The sequence below is a fragment of the Miniopterus schreibersii genome (assembly GCF_964146895.1).
Source record: "Miniopterus schreibersii genome assembly, chromosome: X".
In the NCBI taxonomy this organism is placed as follows: Eukaryota; Metazoa; Chordata; class Mammalia; order Chiroptera; family Miniopteridae; genus Miniopterus; species Miniopterus schreibersii.
Window position 1 is genome coordinate 24,794,416 of NC_138104.1, and position 18,014 is coordinate 24,812,429.

At 37.6% G+C, this 18,014-nt stretch overlaps 1 protein-coding gene across 6 annotated transcripts in view; it reads right to left on the reverse strand.

Moving 5' to 3' along the window:
• MID2 (midline 2) overlaps positions 1-18,014 on the reverse strand; it is an 86,792-nt gene that overhangs the window by 15,453 nt on the left and 53,325 nt on the right. For all 6 annotated transcript variants that reach the window (XM_081126513.1, XM_081126510.1, XM_081126514.1 and 3 more), the window contains exons 4-5: positions 4,647-4,754; positions 3,104-3,252 (exon numbers count right to left, since the gene is read on the reverse strand). In XM_081126513.1, coding sequence (XP_080982639.1) covers positions 3,104-3,252; positions 4,647-4,754 — 257 coding nt within the window. The remainder of the gene's footprint in view (positions 1-3,103; positions 3,253-4,646; positions 4,755-18,014) is intronic.

Below are 18,014 nucleotides of genomic sequence, written 5' to 3' on the forward strand. Positions count from 1 at the left end.
CATATTTGCCAATGATACGGCTGATAAGGGCTTAGTATCTAAAATATATATAAAGAACTTATACAACTCAACACCAAGAAGACAGACAACCCAATTAAAAAATGGGAAAGGACCTAAATAGACCCTTCTCCAAAGAGGACATACAGATGGCCAATAGACATGTGAAAAGATGCTCAACATCACTAATCATTAGAGAGATACAAATTAAACCACAATGAGATATCATTTCACACCTGTCAGAATGGCTATCATCAATAAATCAACAAAGAACAAGTGCTCGCCAGGATGTGGAGAAAAGGGAACCTTTGTGCACTCTTGGTGAGAATGCAGATTGGTACAGCCACTGTGGAAAACAGTATGGAGTTTCCTCAAAAAATTAAAAATGGAATTGCCTTATGATCCAATGATTCTACTCCTGGGAGTATATACAAAGAAACCCAAAACACTCATTTGAAAGAATACATGCACCCCTATATTCATTGCAGTGCTATTTACAATAGCCATGATTTTTAAGTGGCCCAAGTGTCCATCATTAGATGAGTAGGTAAAAAATATGTGGTACATTTTCACAATGAAATACTACTCAGCAGTGAAAAAGAAGGAAATCTTACCTTTTGGAACATCATGGATGGACCTGGAAAGCATTATGCTAAATGAAATTAGCCAGTCAGAGAAAGACAAATACCATATGATTTCATTTATATGTGGAATCGAATGAAGAAAATAAACTAACAAACAAAATAGAAACAGATTCATAGATAGAGAATGGACTGACAGCTATCAGAGGAAAGGGGGGTTGGGTGGCTAGGTGAAAAAGGTAAAGAGATTAAGCAATAAATAAAGTCATAGACACAGAAAACAGCATGGTGATTACCAGAGGGGAAGGGGGGTGGGTGGAGGTCGAAGAGAGTATAAGGAGGATACACAGTGATGGAAGGAGACTGACTTGTCTTGGGGTGGTGAACACACAATACAATATACAGTTGATATATTATAGGATTGTACACCTGAAACCTATATAAATTTATTAACCAATGTCACCCTAATATATTCAATAAAAAATTTAAATTTCCCTAGCTGGTTTTGCTCAGTGATTAAAGTGTCGGCCCTCGGACTGAAGTGTCCCAGATTCAATTCCAGCCAAGGGGACATACCTCTTGGTTGCAGGCTTGATCCACAGCCCTAGTCGGGGCATGTGCGGGAGGCAACTAATTGATGTGTCTCTCTCACATCAATGTTTCTCCCTCTCAAATTAACAAAACCGAATAAAAATTGCAGTATAAAGATATTATTTAGAACCAATAGAAAGAGGTAATAGAGCTAAAATTACTTGGTTTTGTTTTAAAAGTATAGACTATGGCATTAGAATTCCTGGGTTTGAATCTTATTTCTACCCCTTACTAGTTGGGTGACCTTAGGGAAGTCACACAACTTCATTTTAAAAATAGGGATAATAATAGGGTCTATCTCATAAAGGTTTCTGTGGGTTGAGTTTACTTACAAAGAATTAGAATAATGCCCAGCAACAAGTAAATGCTCAGTATTATAATTGATGGAGATCAGAAATTGGGTGAGGAGGAGACTGTTATTTCTTACAATATGACTATTAGTAATATTTGACTTATTTAACTATACAAGTATTTCTTTAATATAAATAACTTTTAAATGTCTAAGAACAAATTAGAAGTGAGGAAATGGAAAATATTTCAAGACATTTACTGTGAAGGAAAGGATAGGGATAGGGCAATATCTACAGGAACTGGAGGTGGAGGAGGGTTGTGGGTATTATTACTTTTTTGATAGGAGAGACATGAATGAGTTTAAAAGTATATGTGAGGTCTACTAGAGTGGTGATGAAATTGAAGTAAAAAAAAAGGAGGCATGTGACCAAAGCACAAATGAAGGGAAATCCCTTCCATTATAACCAGAAGGAAGATGAAAGTGATAGATGTGGTTGTAGGTATGCCCTGCAGTATGGTATGAGATGTTGAGGAATTTATCATTTCATACCTACCACTCTCTCTGTAAAATAGGAGGTAAAGTCATTTGCTGAGCATGAGCAGGAAGATGGCAGGGTTGGAATTTTGAGATGAGCACAGAAAATTTGAAATAGCCATTATGGAAACAAGGGAAAAGACAGCTGACCAAAGCAACACAGAAGGATTTCAGGTCAGTACTGAGGGCTCAGGTGAGAATAGAGGCCATGAATTTGTGGTGTAGTAGCACCTACCAATCTCTTTGGTTATATGATTTTGCACCTCAAATACAGTCATGGAAAAGGTGGGAATAGCTGGGTTGGACTATTATCAGGCTGGTGTGATAAGAAGACAGTGGGGCTAGGGAACTGGGGATATTAAAGAGAGTAGCTAATGTGAGAAATCACAGATCCTAAATAGGCCAAAGAAAGAAGTGAAGGCAGTTGTGAAGACAGTACGTAGCTGGTAGGTTGGAGTCAGAACTTAGAGGTCCCAATGAAGTTGAAGAATAGATGTACTGGAAGAAAATCAGACAAATTTAAGTACAGAGATTGTAGTTAGAATGCGGAATGTTTTTATTTGTGATTTAAGTGTAATTATAAGTGATGGTGAAGTTTAGCATGTGGGCCATAGAAGTGGGTGGGTGAAATGGAGCAGAAGTGAGGATCACTTGAAGAGAGCATGGCAAGAAGCTAGGAGACTAGATGGCTAGAGTATTAGATGTGTCATCCATGTGGATGCTGCTAACATCACCATGAATAATGGCAGAAGCAATAGAAAAGAATACTGTGAACCTGGAGCCAAAGTCTTCAATGAATGAGAAGGAGATATAAGGAGATAAAATCTGGCCTAATGGACCACTATAACCCCTTGAAGCCTTGGTGACTATAATGAACAATGTTTCACTTCAGATCTCAGATTCTTTGCAAATAGAGAGCTGGTAGGCTATAGAGAAGAGAAAGGTGCCAGGAATCCACAGGGCAATCTATCACTGAGGCTTAGTAACTAACTAGCTGGTAAAATCTTCAGGTGACAGCTGCTACATACATGCCTAAACAGAATTAAATGACTTTAAGATGGCTGCTTTTCATAAAAGCAGGCGTGTCAAAATAGTATAAGGAACTCACCTCTCAGCGATATTTTTTGCAGACTGAAGAAACCGTGCTTGGTCATTTTCTTTCAGGATATGCTCAGCTTGGTTGATGAGGACTGTTGACCGTTCAAGACACTGGCGGCAATTAGCAACCTGCTGTGCCAACTTTCTCAGTTTCATAACCTTAAAGGAATTAGCAACAGAAAAATAAGAGAAAACATCCAGTGCTTAATTAAAAACAATAAAACAACAAGGAGATCTGCTTCAGTGACTCTAAAAATAAGGACAATTAACATTAATATCCAATGGTCTCTTTACTAACCATTCATCTTCTCACCCTACCTTCTATGTCTGTCATGCCAGCTCATCCCACCTACAGCCTGCTTACTTACCCTGCAACACAGTCATGTACTCTAGGTTATCTACCTCTTCTTTTTATTGATAACATTAATTTTTCTGGTCATAAAAGCAATGCATATTCACACAGAAAATTTAGAAAATAAAAAGTATAAAAAGAAACCCTGCCACCCAGGGATCACCATTGTTTACATTTTATTGTCAATATATTTTCACATACATGTTTAATAAAAAGTACCTCCTTTTTCTTTATGAGGCTATACATTTCTATGTATATATTTCTCTAAGTATCTTTACACATACCTATGTGTTCACAGATCTGTGTTCTCAAAAACTTCAGTTCCTGTGTTATTTGGAACCACCCAGTATGGCATAAAGTATTGATCATCGCTCTAGGCTCTCATAACATCTCACATTGCATACACAGTATGAGGTTTTAATCACTATGCTGACCAGCAGACCAACAAGCCTAAAACCATATAGATGTTTGGAGGCTCATACCTGACTTTCTTGATCATGATTCTTCAGTTCCAAGCTAAAAGCCTAGAAGTCTTCTCTGTGTCCTTCATCTTTTCTATCTAATCAGCTGATGATTCCCGTAATTTCCTTTCTAAGATGCCTGTTATGTTCTTCCCTTCAGCTTGTGCTGCCACTTCCCTGGGTTAGGTCTTCATTAACTCATACCAAGAATCATTCCATAAGTTTCCTAACTTGCTTCCTTGACTTCAGTATCATCCCATTCTGATATACCCTGCACAACTCTGCCATATTAATCAGTCTTCTCTCTTCCTAAGAAACTAGAATAGTTTAGTTATCTATGCCTTTCAAATTAAGCCCAAAGTCCTTATCTTGGCATTCATGGTACTTCCATAATTCTGGCCCACATTCCTACCACTATTTTTTATTTTTGTATTGACTTATAACATACATACAGCAAAGCACCCAAATGTGAAGTGTGCAACTCAATGATTTTTTGCATATACATACACCCATGTTACCAGAAACCAAGTCAAGATAAAGAATGTTCCCAATACCCCAGAACTGCCAGCATTTTTATGGGATTCAGATCACTAAGCCAAACATTGCTTCTTTGCTTCCCTCCCTAAAACCTCATTTCTTCTTGCTTTCATGATCCAAATTCAAACTGGAATCTTCAGGATGACACCTTGACATTTGTAAGGTCAATTCTGCCTTTGCCTCACTGAAGCGCTGTGCTTTACCTTTGTCTCTTTGATTTTGACAGCAATCATTTGCTTCCTCTGCTGGATGATCTCTACCAACTCGTCACATTCTTCCATAAGCTTTGCCTCATGCATAGCAGTATTCACCTGCCAAGAAAGTCCAGAATATTACACAGTGATGGCTGCCTTTGTCCCCTGCTGGCTCTCTGAAAGGTTCAGACTGACAGCTAAACATGCACAACTTCTTCCATACCTCCCTCATAAGATCCACTCCTAGAAGAAGGGTAGAGATGATGATATTAATGATGCAAGGGCATTGAAGCACCACAGACAGGAAACTCTCTGGCCTCTGGTAGATCATGATGATTAATGGAAGGCTGGGCAGAAGGACAGATGAGATGGGGGCATATTATTCCCACTGTGCAATTCCCTTTACTCCAGCACCCTGTCCTCCTGCTGTTCTTTTGGAAAGAGGGTAAGGAGATTTAAGTATGTCATGGAAAGAGTATCCCTCTTCACAGGTGCAATAATATTAAGATAATATTACAACAACATATTTCTACCATCCTAACAAAAATGTTTTCAGTTTTCCTTATTCCCTTCTAATTTTAAAATATATGAATGTGCAGCTATATCTTCAAATTAAATACATGTGTGTGTAGGTATATTTTCACATAGTTGTCATCATGTCTTAGTAGATATTTCTCACCTTGAGCTGTCCAGTATCTGAATACCTTTCTGATTATGGGATGCTTGCTACATCAAAGTATCTCCACTGAAAAATCAGAGTGGGATTGGGGAAAAAAGCCATCATTGTTTATTATTTTTCCATGTACTTATTTTTCCTTCTTTCCATTTCCACTACTACTAACATTAGATGGTAGGAATCTCCCAGAAGGGTTAAATGAGAGCAGGGGATCTTTGGGCAGCCCAGGTGTAAAGGGGAAGGAAGGGGAAATCAACTTACATCTTTTAAACATTTAATGTACCAATTACTTTATAGATAAATTATTTCATGTAACTATCACAAACACTTTATAATATAGAGCCATTTTTATCTGCATTTTGCAGATGGGGAAACTGAGACACAGAGACTTTTAGTGACTTGCTCAAGATCACATAGCTAATAAGTGGTAAAACCAGAATTCAAACCGAGCTCTGTCAAGTGAGACCCTTGGGCTGGCTGGGAGGGTGGACAAGGTTCAGTTCCATTTCAGCAGCACACAGAGCAGTCACACAGGGAAGCACAATCATTCCAAGAGTCTATTCAAGGATCACTCAAGCAGAGCTCTAGAAGGCTAGGGAACAGACAATGGGTTACTTGAGCATCAAATCTCAAGGGGCCAGATGTGCTTTATTACCAAGGTAGGGCTGCATTTCTAATTGCTAGCTCTCTTCAGAGAATTCCTTTATATATTCCAAGCCTAGAAAAATACCTGTCTTTGGACTATGCTGCCTCCTCTCTCATCCTCTAAGGTCCCAATTTTCTGTTTCTTTCTTAACTGAAATAAAAGGTCCCAATTTTCTGTTTCTTTCTTAACTGAAATAAAATATGCTTGCTGAATTTCAACCTTATTTTGTTTTATTTCCATTTTCCAGGGGGAATGCTAAAATGAGAGCTTCCATTTATTCTGAATGAACAGTCCCACTCTGGCCATTCTAATTTTTTTCTGACTCCTCATCCTTGCCCTAAATTGGATCTACCTTTCCAAGGAAATAATCTCACCCTCTCAAAGAACTCCTACTCATTTGATAATAAGAGATTCATCTAGTGTTCCCTGGATCCGTGCTTAGAGTATCTGGAGACTTAAACCATTCTTATTTATAGTTTCTTTTTGAGGCTGCTGATGGTGTAGTATACAACTGTTTAGCGTCTTGTTTCTTATAATTTAGGCATTGGTCTAACCTTTACATAACACTCACTAAATGCCAGGTACTGTCCTAATCAGTTTACATATACAGTTGGCCTTGCATATCTGCCAGTCCTGCACCCTTGAATTCAACCAAACACAAATTGAAAATATTCAAGGGGGAAAATGTTATGATGTAGCCCAGCTGGTGTGGCTCAGTTGGCTGAGTGTCCTCCCATGCACCAGGAGGTTGCCTGTTCAATTTCCGGTCAGGGCATATGCCAGGGTTGCAGGCTTGGTCACCAGTAGGGGGAGTGCAGGAGGTAGCCAATCAATGTTTCTCTCTCATCATGTTTCTATCTCTCTCTCCCTCTCCCTCTCTCTGAAATCAATAAAAGCATATTTTTAAAAATGTTACATTGTTGCTGATGTGTACTATGTAGTTAGGCCTATGACAGTTGCGTCTGTACTGAACATGTACAGACTTTTTTCTTGTCATCGTTCCCTAACCAATACAGTATAATAACTATTTACATAGCATTTACATTGTATTAGGTATTATAAATAATTGATAGATCATTTAAAGTATAGAGGAGGATGTATGTAAGTTATATGCCAATACTATGCCATTTTATATAAGAGTCTTGAGTATTCACAGATTTTGGTATCTGTGAGGGGTCCTGGAATCTATCCCCTACAGATACAACTGTACTAGTTCTCTTAGTCACCAAAGCAACTTGATGAGGTAAATACCATTAATCTCATTTTACAGATGAGGAAACCTGAGCACAAAGTGACTTGCTCAAGCCACATCCCTAGTAAGTGGTAGAGATGGTATCTGGATATCCAACTGGAGTCCACACCTTTAATCATCACACTATACTTCCTCCCAAGACGATTGTTTCTGATCACTGTTACCTCTTTTGCACCATCCATCTTGATTCTGTCATCCCATTCTCTTTAGTTATTTCAGACAACTTGTTGTTCCCCTGCACTTCTTACACCTCCATGTCCTGTGCCTTTGCTCAGGACACTGCTTTCACTTAAGTAATTTCTCTGTTTATTGAACAAACTTTTACCTATCTTTCCAGGCCCTGCTCAAAGATCATCACTTCTGCAACTATTTCTCACCTGCTTTGAAAACAACTGGTCTCTTATTTATATTCCTAAAACGCTTTATATGTAAGTCAATTATACCATTTATTACCTTATATAATAGGTATTTATTAGTCTCTTTTTTCTGCTCAAACATGAGCTCTGGAGGCAGGGGTCGTGTCTTATTTGCCAGCATAGTGAGTGGCATATGGTAGATGTTCAGTAAATATTTGTTGAATTGAATTTAATGAGAGTGGAAATGTATCTCACTGCTTGCTAAACATGTCCACGTGGTTACTCAAGTTACCCTAAACTCAGTATGTCTAAAAACAAACTCATCATCTTCCCTCTAAATCTGGCTTCCAGTCCCGATTTCCTCTTTTTTTGTTAATGTTACTATCATTATTGCAGTTTTTCAGGTTCAGTTACCTGTGACTTCTATTTCTCCTTCATCTCCCACATAAATCCATAGCAGTCCCAAGTCCTTCCCTCCTTTTTAGTTTCACTAAAGTTCTTCTGGTAATACAGTGAGGCTCTGAGCCAAGGGAACAGCTGAAGCTCTTATCACCCTTTTGGACTATTAGTGTAAAAACCTCATTAATTCATCCCCTTACCTCCAGAATCTTTCCTTTGCCCCATCCTATACCCAGAAACAAACAAACAAAAAATCATCACCATCTTCATCATCAAACATGTATTAAGCATGCCTTTTGTGCAATGCCCTCAATAAATTTGCAATCAGGCTAGTGAAAAGCCATACATATAAAACAAACAAGTCAAGGTAGCACAAAATAAATACCTACGAGTGATGTAGACTTTAATTTACAGAAATTAAAGAGAAAGATCATTCTTGTTGGGAAAGTAGAGAAAAATTGCCTGAATGAGAAATGACTTGAATTGAGCCTGAAAGATGGATAGCCACATATTAAAAGGAAAGAAGGAGGAAAATTTTGAGCCAAGCTAACACGATTGAACATTGTTCTTTAGTTAATATGGTAACTTTGGGAAGTATTTTTTGGGGAGAAGGAGGGTAAGACGGTGAGAGAATGACCATAGTTAACTTTTTTAAGAAGATGTATTGGGTCCAGATCCAAGAACAGAAATAAACAAAATTCAGTATAAAAGAGCAATATAAAAATATCAATGAAACCAAGAGCTGGTTCTTTGAAAAGATAAACAAGATTGACAAACCTTTATTCAGACTCATCAAGAAAAAATAGAGATGGCCCAAATAAATAAAATCAGAAAAAAGAGAAGTAACAATTGACACCACAGAAATAAAAAGTATTGTAAGAATATATTACGAACAATTATACGTCAACAAATTGGGAGGTCTGGACAAAATGGATAAATTCCTAGAAACATACAATCTTCCAAAACTGAATCAGAAAAAAATCAGAGAATTAAGACAGACATATTACAATTAGTGAAACTGAAGCAGTAACCAATAAACTCTCAACGAACAAAAATCCTGGACTGGATGGCTTCACAGGTGAATTTTAACAAACATTCAAAGAAGAACTAACACTTATCCTTCTCAAACTATTCCAAAAAATTCAACAGGAGGGAAGCCTACCAAGCTTATTTTATGAGCTCAGCATTATCTTAATTCCAAAACAAGATATGACACTACAAAGAAAGAATATTATAGGCCAATATCCCTAATGAACATAGATGCTAAAATCCTCAACAAAATGGACAAGAATAGAGGGCCCAAAAGTAAATCTACACCCTTATGGTCAGTTAATATTCAACAAGGGAAGGAAGAACATACAATGAGGTAAAAATAGTCTATTCAATAACTGGTATTGGACAAATTGGACAGATATGTGCAAAAAAATGAAAATAGTTCACCCTTTTACACTATACACAAGAATAAGCTCAAAGTGGATTAAAGAATTAAATGTTAGACTTGAAACCATTATATATATATATATATATATGTTTTAATGCCTGTACCATGCTGTTTTGATTAATATGGCCTTGCAGTATAGTCTGATATCAGGTAATATGAGCCTTCCAATTTGTTCTTCTTTCTCAAGATTGCTATGGCTATTCTGAGTCTTTTGTAGTTCCTTATAAATTTTTGGAATATTTGTTCTAGTTCTATGAAATATACCATTTGTACCTTGACAGGGATTGATTGAATCTATAGATTGCTTTGGGTAGTATGGACATTTTAAAGATGTTAATTCTTCCTATCCATGAACATGGTACATGCTTCCACTTATTTGTATCTTCTTCAATTTCTTTCTTAAGTGTCTTATAATTTTCTGGGTACAGGTCTTTTACATCCTTGGTTAAATTTATTTCTAGGTATTTTTTTGATGCAATTGTAAATAGGATTGCTTTCTTAGTTTCCCTTTCTGATAGTTCATTATTGGTGTATAAAAATACAACGGAGCCCTAGCCGGTTTGGCTCAGTGGATAGAGCATCAGCCCTCAGGCTGAAGGGTTCCAGGTTTGACTCCAATCAAGAGCAAGTACCTCAATTGAAGGCTTGATCCCCGGACCCAGTCAGGGCTGGTGTGGGAGGCAACCAATCAATGTGTCTCTCTCACATCCATGTTTTTCTTTCTCCCTCTCCCTTCCACTCTCTCTGAAAAGCAATGGGAAAAATATACTCGGGTGAGGATTTAAAAAAAAATGCAACTGACTTCTGGATATTTATTTTGTCTCTTGCTACATTACTGAATTCATTTATCTGTTCCAGTAGTTTTTGGGTGGAATCTTTAGGGTTCTCTATATATAGTGTCATGCCACCTGCAAATAATGAATTTTCCTTTTTCCTTTCCAATTTGGATGCTAGAAGAAAACATAGGCAGTAAAATTTTGGACAATTCTCCTAGTAATATTTCTTCTGAAATGTCCTTTGGGCAAGGGAAACCAAAGAAAAAATAAACACATGGGACATCAACCTACAAAGTTTTTGTACAACAAAAGAAACCATCAACAAAATGAAAAGACTGAATGGGGGAACATATTCACCAATGATACATCTCATAAAGGGTTAATATCCAAAATTTATAAAGAATTTATACAAGTCAACACCAAAAACACAAACAATCCAATTAAAAAATGGGAAAGGACCTGAATAGACACTTCTCAAAGGAGACATACAGATGGCCAATAGACATATGAAAAGATACTCAACATCACTAATCATCAGACAAATGCTAATTATGTCTACAATGAAATATCACCTCACACCTGTCAGAATGTCTATCATCAATAAATCAACAAACAATAAATGCTGGCCGGGACGTGAAGAAAAGGGAACCTATGAGCACTGTTAGTGGGAATGTAGATTGGTGTCGCCATTGTGGAAAACTGTGCCGAGTTTCCTCAAAAAATTAAAAATGGAACTGATGCCAAGCTTGTGTGGTACAGTGATTGAGTGTCGACCCATAAACCAGGAGTTTTTGGCTCGATTTCCAGTCAGGGCACATGCTCAGGTTGTGGGCTTGGTCCCCGGGGGGGGGGGGGGGTATGCAGGAGGCAGCTGATCAATGACTGTCTCATCATTGATGTTTCTCTTCCCCTCTCCCTTCCTGTCTCTGAAATCAATAAAGATCTATTTAAAAAAATGGAACTGCCTTATGACCCAGTGATTCCACTTCTGGGGATATAGCTGAAGAAACCTGAAACACTGATTTAAAAAAATATATGCGCCACTATATTTGCTGCAGAGTTATTTACATTAGCCAAGATTTGGAAGCAGCCCAAGTTCCCAAAAGTAGATGAATGGATAAAAAAGCTGTGGTACATTTACACTATGGCATACTACTTGACCATATAAAGAAAGAAATTTTATCTTTTGCAACAGCATGGATAGACCTGTAGAGTATTGTGCTAAGTGAAGTAAGCCCATCAGAGAAAGACAAATACTATATGATTTCACTTATATGTGGAATCTAATGAACAATATAAACAAACAAACAAAATAGAAAGAGACTCATAGATACAGAGATTAGTCTGACAGCTGTCAGGGGGGAGGGGAATTGGGGGGCTGGGTGAAAAAGGTGAAGGGATTAAGCAAAAAGAAACCTCATAGACACAGACAACAGTATGGCAATTACTAGAGGGAAAGATAGTTGGGGGAGGCAGAAGAGGTTAAAGGGGGGGATAAATAAATGGTGGCAGAAGGAGACTTGACTTTGGGTGGTCAACACACAGTACAGTATACAGATGCTGTATTATAGAATTACACCTGAAACCTATATAATTTTATTAACAAATATCACCCCAATAAATTCAGTAAAAAGTTTTAAAAAATAAATATTTAATTTTTAGTTTATAAAAATAATAGCCACTATTGGCCTTCAATAATTTTTTTTTTGCAAAACCTATCTTAGAAAGGTGAACAGAGTTAAAAACACTTTATAAGGTTAAATTCTTTTTCATTTTTATAACTATGATAAAACTAATGTTTTTGGTAGTCAAAAATATTATTCCATTACTAACGTTATAAAAAAAATTAAAGATATACTGGGATTGATTTGATTGGGGGTAATTGTAAGCTTCAAGACAATTTAGGAGGCTAGTGTAATCTGAATGAGGCCTAGCCAAGGAGGGCAACAGGCACAGAAATGAAAGGTCAAATATGAGATGAATTCTGTTTCCTGACAATCCTCAATTAGACATCAAGCTTCGTGAGAAAAATTTTATGCCACTTCATTTCTCTCACTGTTACAGGCACTATGCCTTACACACAACAAACACTTAAACTTTCACTGACTGATTTAGCAAAGTGAAAAATCTAAATAAGAAAGACAAACATTAGAAAAATATTATAGTAAATGTATTTTGTAGAGAAAACGTTGATTGAAGTGAGGGATTTAGCGTGAGGTTTGGACAGTTGCACTGGGTGAGATATAACAGCCAGGCACAACTAGGAGAGCAGAGCAGAAAGTTGGCTGAAGAGGCAAACATCCCAAACAAAAGGTAAAGCAGTGACATTAAAATCTTTCCATGTCAAGAAGCAGTCCAAAAGAGCAGGGTCCTTAAATGTTTTCTGAACAGGAAATACTCCAGGGAAAAACTGTCTTCATGATGTGAATAAAATATCTCAAATTGTTTGGAAGGTACTTGAAAGCCCTGGTAGTTTCCTTGTCTACAGTTTTCTTTGAATATACAGTGTGGTATTTTACTTGCTTATTAACCTTTAGTTGAAAACTACTGGGATTATCTTGATAAGCATTCTTGGTTAGTTAGTTGGTTGGTTGATCTATAGACTCTAGCTCTTTATTTGGCCTTTGTTTTTTGTTTTGGGTTAGTGGGTTTGACTAAATGGCTTTATGTCTATGGAAAACTCTCTGCTGCCTGAAAATGCTATTATGCAAATCTTGGCAGCCTACTTGTGTAAATCTCCCAACCCCAAAAGACTTCTGGGGCAGTTTCTGATTTTAAGACTGAGTCTCAGAGCCAGTCTTCTAAGGCCTAAGCACCAGGGAACACTGGCAATCCTGTGAAGTGTCCAGGTCCTCTTCTCCTCTCTATGCTCTTTTCCTTCTTCCCAAAGGCAGCAAGAATTTGACTTTCATGTTTCTTCCCAACTGCCCACCCTACTTTATTTCCTGAAGTTCTTTCCTACCTCCCAGGCCAAAGATTAAACCCAGAGTTAGACCTAGTGTTCCCCAATTTCTACCCTTCCCTGACACAAACGCACACATCCTCTGAAGGATTTTACTGCTGGTCACTACGAGAAAATAAATATATAAGCGTTTACAAAAGCCACACAATGCAAAGGTTTAAGAGATGGCAAAAAGTTATTTTGGTAATTGGTTCTATTCTGTATTGAAATGTAAACTAGACCTTTTTACCCTTGCTTCTTTCAGACAGCTTATTAGTTAGTTTCTTGGGAGGTCTCCCACACACTCATTCTATAGGTCTTTTATTCCCAGGTTTAAAGTTCACCAGCCTTGCCTGGGCAATTTGGCTCTAACAGTGGTTACAGCACTGGCCCAAGGACTGAAGGGTCCCGGGTTCAATTCTGGTAAAGGGCACGTACTTTGGATGCAGGCTACATCCCCAGTTGAGGAGGGTGCAGGAGGCAACCAATCGCTGTATCTCTCTCACATTGATGTTTCTTTCTCTCTCTGTCTCTCTTTCTGTCTCTCTCTCTCCCCCTTCCACTCTCTCTGAAAAAGCAAAGTAAAAATGTCCTCGGGTGAGGATTAAAAATTTTTTTTTAAGTTCACCAGCCTTCCCTCTAACCCACCCCCATGAGAAATTTCCCCATTCATCCCCTTCCCTCAGCTCAGTTACATTCATCAGTCCTGTAGATCACTGCACAAGAGTTCAGAAAGAACTGAGATTTCCTTTTCGGGTGGAACTATATGTATGAAGTACTGGATGAGCCCTATACCCACACTCAAATGCAATTCATTTGTGGAGTAATACAACTCCTCATTGGCATCTCCATCCCAGGGTCCCCACTCTACACAGTCAATGCCAGCTTAGTTTATTCACTAAAACCTTCTGCCCAAATTGATAGTCCCCTTCCACCTAGAAGATTTTGAAATGCTATTTTTTAAAAATATATCTGTATTGATTTCAGAGAGAGGAAGGGAAAGGGAGAGAGAGAGTTGAAACATCAATGATGAGAGAGTCATCATTGATTGGCTGTCTCCTGTATGCCCTCAACTGGGGATCGAGCCCACAACACGGGCAATGCCCTGACCGGGAATTGAACCTCGATCTCTTGGATCCTAGGTTGATGCTTAACCACTGAGCCATGCCTGGTCAGGCTTGAAATGCCATTTTTAAAGATCATTTAGGGAAGTTTTTATTTCTTGAGTGCCTACACCACATACAAGGCACTACACAGGTTCCTAAAGTGGGACAGAATGATGAAAAAACTCAGTTTCTGCCTTCAAGGCACTTACAGTCTAGTGGGGAAGATGAGTGTGAATTCAGCTAATTACAATTTAAGGAATAACAGAACAAGTAATATAATAGAACACAAACAAAGCTCCATGAGAACACGAAGAAGGGAAAACTAATTTTGCCTATGGAAAAGGACAATCAGGGGATTAGGGAAGGTTTAATATAGCTGAACTGCTCTTGAAGGATGAGCAAAGATTAGGCACACAGAATGACGTTTAAGGGGAGAGAATTCCAGGCAAAGAGAATGATATGAGTAGCATGAGCAAAAATGCAGGCAGGAAAATAGAGAACATTTTTGAGTAAAGCAAATCGGCCTGACAGATGCAAGGGAAGAAAATAAAGCTAGAAATGGAGGTTGCAGACATATTATGGACAACTGCACTGTCCTTTTGAGACTTTGAGTGTACCTGGATAAAATATCAGGATCTTAACACTATAATAACACCTTAACTTCTGTTAATTAACACCTTAGTCGAGAACAAAGTGGAGAGAAAAAGTAGGCAGAATACTCAAAGAAGTGGGAGGACACAACAAACTTCTGACTTCCCGTTATTGCCCAGAACCACTCAAGTGACCACTATCCCACCTTCTCAGACTCCACAACATCAGAAATAAGAGGTTAAGGTGGGCTTTGTTCAACATGCAGTCACTTTCTGTGCAAAGGAGATGAGAAGGAAAAGTGAGAAGTAAATTGAACATCTGAGGGATTATCAAGGAATTATGAACAGCTTTGTCCCCTTACTGAATGGCAGCAAAGTCATTACTTTCTTATAACAATGCATTCAAGCAGACAATGTTTTCTCTGTTTCTATAAATTTTTTAGCTTCCTTCATTATAGTTAATTAACAATACTGTATCATATACTTGAAAGTTTCTAAGAGAGTGGATCTTAAATGTTCTCACCACAAAAAAGGGTAACTATGAGGTGATGGATGTATTAACTAACTTTGTTGTGGTCATCATTTGTATATGTAAATGCTCATCCTTCAAGAGCAGTTCAGCTATATTAAACCTTCTCTAATCCCCTGATTGTCCTTTTCCATAGGCAAAATTAGTTTTCCCTTCTTCATGTTCTCATGGAGCTTTGTTTGTGTTCTATTATATTACTTGTTCTGTTATTCCTTAAATTGTAATTAGCTGAATTCACACTTATCTTCCCCACTAGATTGTAAATATATATATATATATATATATATATAATCATCACACTGTACACCTTAAATTTACACAATATTATATGTCAATAAAGCTGGAAAAATAAGAAAATATGATGTTAATGAAGCAGATGTGGCACCTACAAGTGGCAACATTTAAGTTATTAATCCAGATCATGCTTTAAAGGGCAGTATCTCATACATACCAACACCACCACCACCACCAACAACACCAACACCAACACCCTTTTTATCAGGGAAGTTCAAATGTATAAAAGGGAGAGGAAGATGAGATAATCTTTGTTTTCTAAAGCAAAACACTGCAACATATTAAAGATGGTCCTTTCAGCTTTACATAAAAATAACTAAATCAAATATGGCTGTTTTTCTTTAAATGGATTTTATCTGTATCTTTAGATTTGTTGGAGAGGGTGGTCACTTAAAGGAATAAAGGATATGTAAAGTTATTGATAAGATTTTTAGTCTCCTGTATTGAAGTAACTGCAGCTTAGCTGAGACATGGTGAATAACTTACTGATTCAGTTCCTGTTTATTTTTTGGCAGAGGTGGGGGCGAGGGGTTAGAAGGTAGAGGTAGGTGGGGGATAGGGGTGTTGAAGTTATAAAAGTAGTGTGCATGGGGAGGTGGCGAGCAGGCCATCTCTAGAAGTGTAAGAATCTTCGTATATTGGGCTCAGGAATCCATGCTGTGGGAGGCCTCCTGACACACATAGACATCGACCGACAGACCGATTTCTGTCGGGTTGTGAGTGCTTATGATGCACTAGACACTGTTCTAATTGTTTCATATATTTTAACTCATTTACTTTTCTTATTAACCCTATGAAGGTGGCAATATTATTATTGCTGTCATTTTATAGAAGAAACTAAGAAACATAGAGGTTATGTAATTGCCCAAGGTCATATAACTAGTAAATGGCAGGGCCAGGATTTTCACCCAAGCAATTTAGCTCTTGCCCATTATTTTAGCCACTGTGTGTGTGTGTGTGTGTGTGTGTGTGTGTGTATGTGTGTGAGAGAGAGAGAGAGAGAGAGAGAGAGAAACAGACAGACAAACAGAGAGATAAGGACAGAGACAGAGACAGCGAAGCAGAAAGACTGTGCTCACAGACATACTTCTTTTCCTCTCAGAGTTGCCTCTCAAGATAATTACATTCCTTAGTTAATCACTGCAAACATTTTGTGTAATTTCTTCCTGAGTTAAAAAATATGTAGTGTATAAATGCATATAATTTAATATTTAGAAAACATATAATGCACACATATGTACATGGACACACATACATATTCCATGTTTATTTTACCCTGAGTCTAACTAATAAAAATATTGGCAACAGAGGGAGAGGACAATTTATTCCATATACATGCTTTAGGAATGGCCCTGTACCATGTGGCAATTCTGTGTTGGTTTTAGAGTCCTTTATCCTCAGGGATCAGATCTTCAAGCCTTTGTTACTTTTTCCCCTATACTCTCTTTCTATATAACTGTTTAGAACATGCAAGGAAAAAAGTAGGAGAGGTACAATCTAGGTTTTCACCTGGAATTCTATGTCTATAGCTATAAATCCTACATGAGATGAGGCAGAAACTTTCTTTCTATCCCTTCAGAACCACAGAATTGTTAGATTTAGAAAAGACTAAAGAAATCACCTAACCCATCACTTTATATAGAGAAATGTGAGGCCCAGAGAGAAGGGTTTACCCAACATTATATTACTGATCAATGACAGAGCAATGCTGGTGTCAGATCTTTTGACTCCCCATCCAATGTTCTTTCCATGCTACTGCTTGTTTTGTGAATCATAGCTCTTGCTTTATAAACCCCTCTAAAGATATAAAACTCTCTGGATCATACCCCTGAGTATATATCCTAGAAATAAGAACATTTATATCTACGCAAAAAATCTTACATGAATGTTCATAACAGCTTTATTTGTATTAGCCAAAAGTGAGAAACCACCGAAATGCTCTTTGGTGGGGAGGGGGGCATGGATAAACAAATTGTGGAACATTAGCAATAAAACAATAAAAAACTATTGATACACACAATAACTTGAATGGATCTCTGAGTCATTATGATGAGTGACATAAACAAATCACAATATGCTACATACTGTATGATTCCATTTACATGACATTCTACAAGTTACAAAATCATAGAGATGAATGACAGACCAGTGGTTGCCAGGGGGGCAGATGTGATTATAAAGAAGTAGCACAAATGAGTTTTTTTAGGGGTGATGAAGCTGTACTGTTTGAATTATGGTGATGATTAGATGAATCTATACATGTTATAAAATTTGTGGATCTATGTACCCTCCCCTGCACCGCAAAAGGTTGAGTACATGTAAAAACCGGTGAAATTCAAATGAGGTGTGTTGTTTGCTTAGTAAAATATTG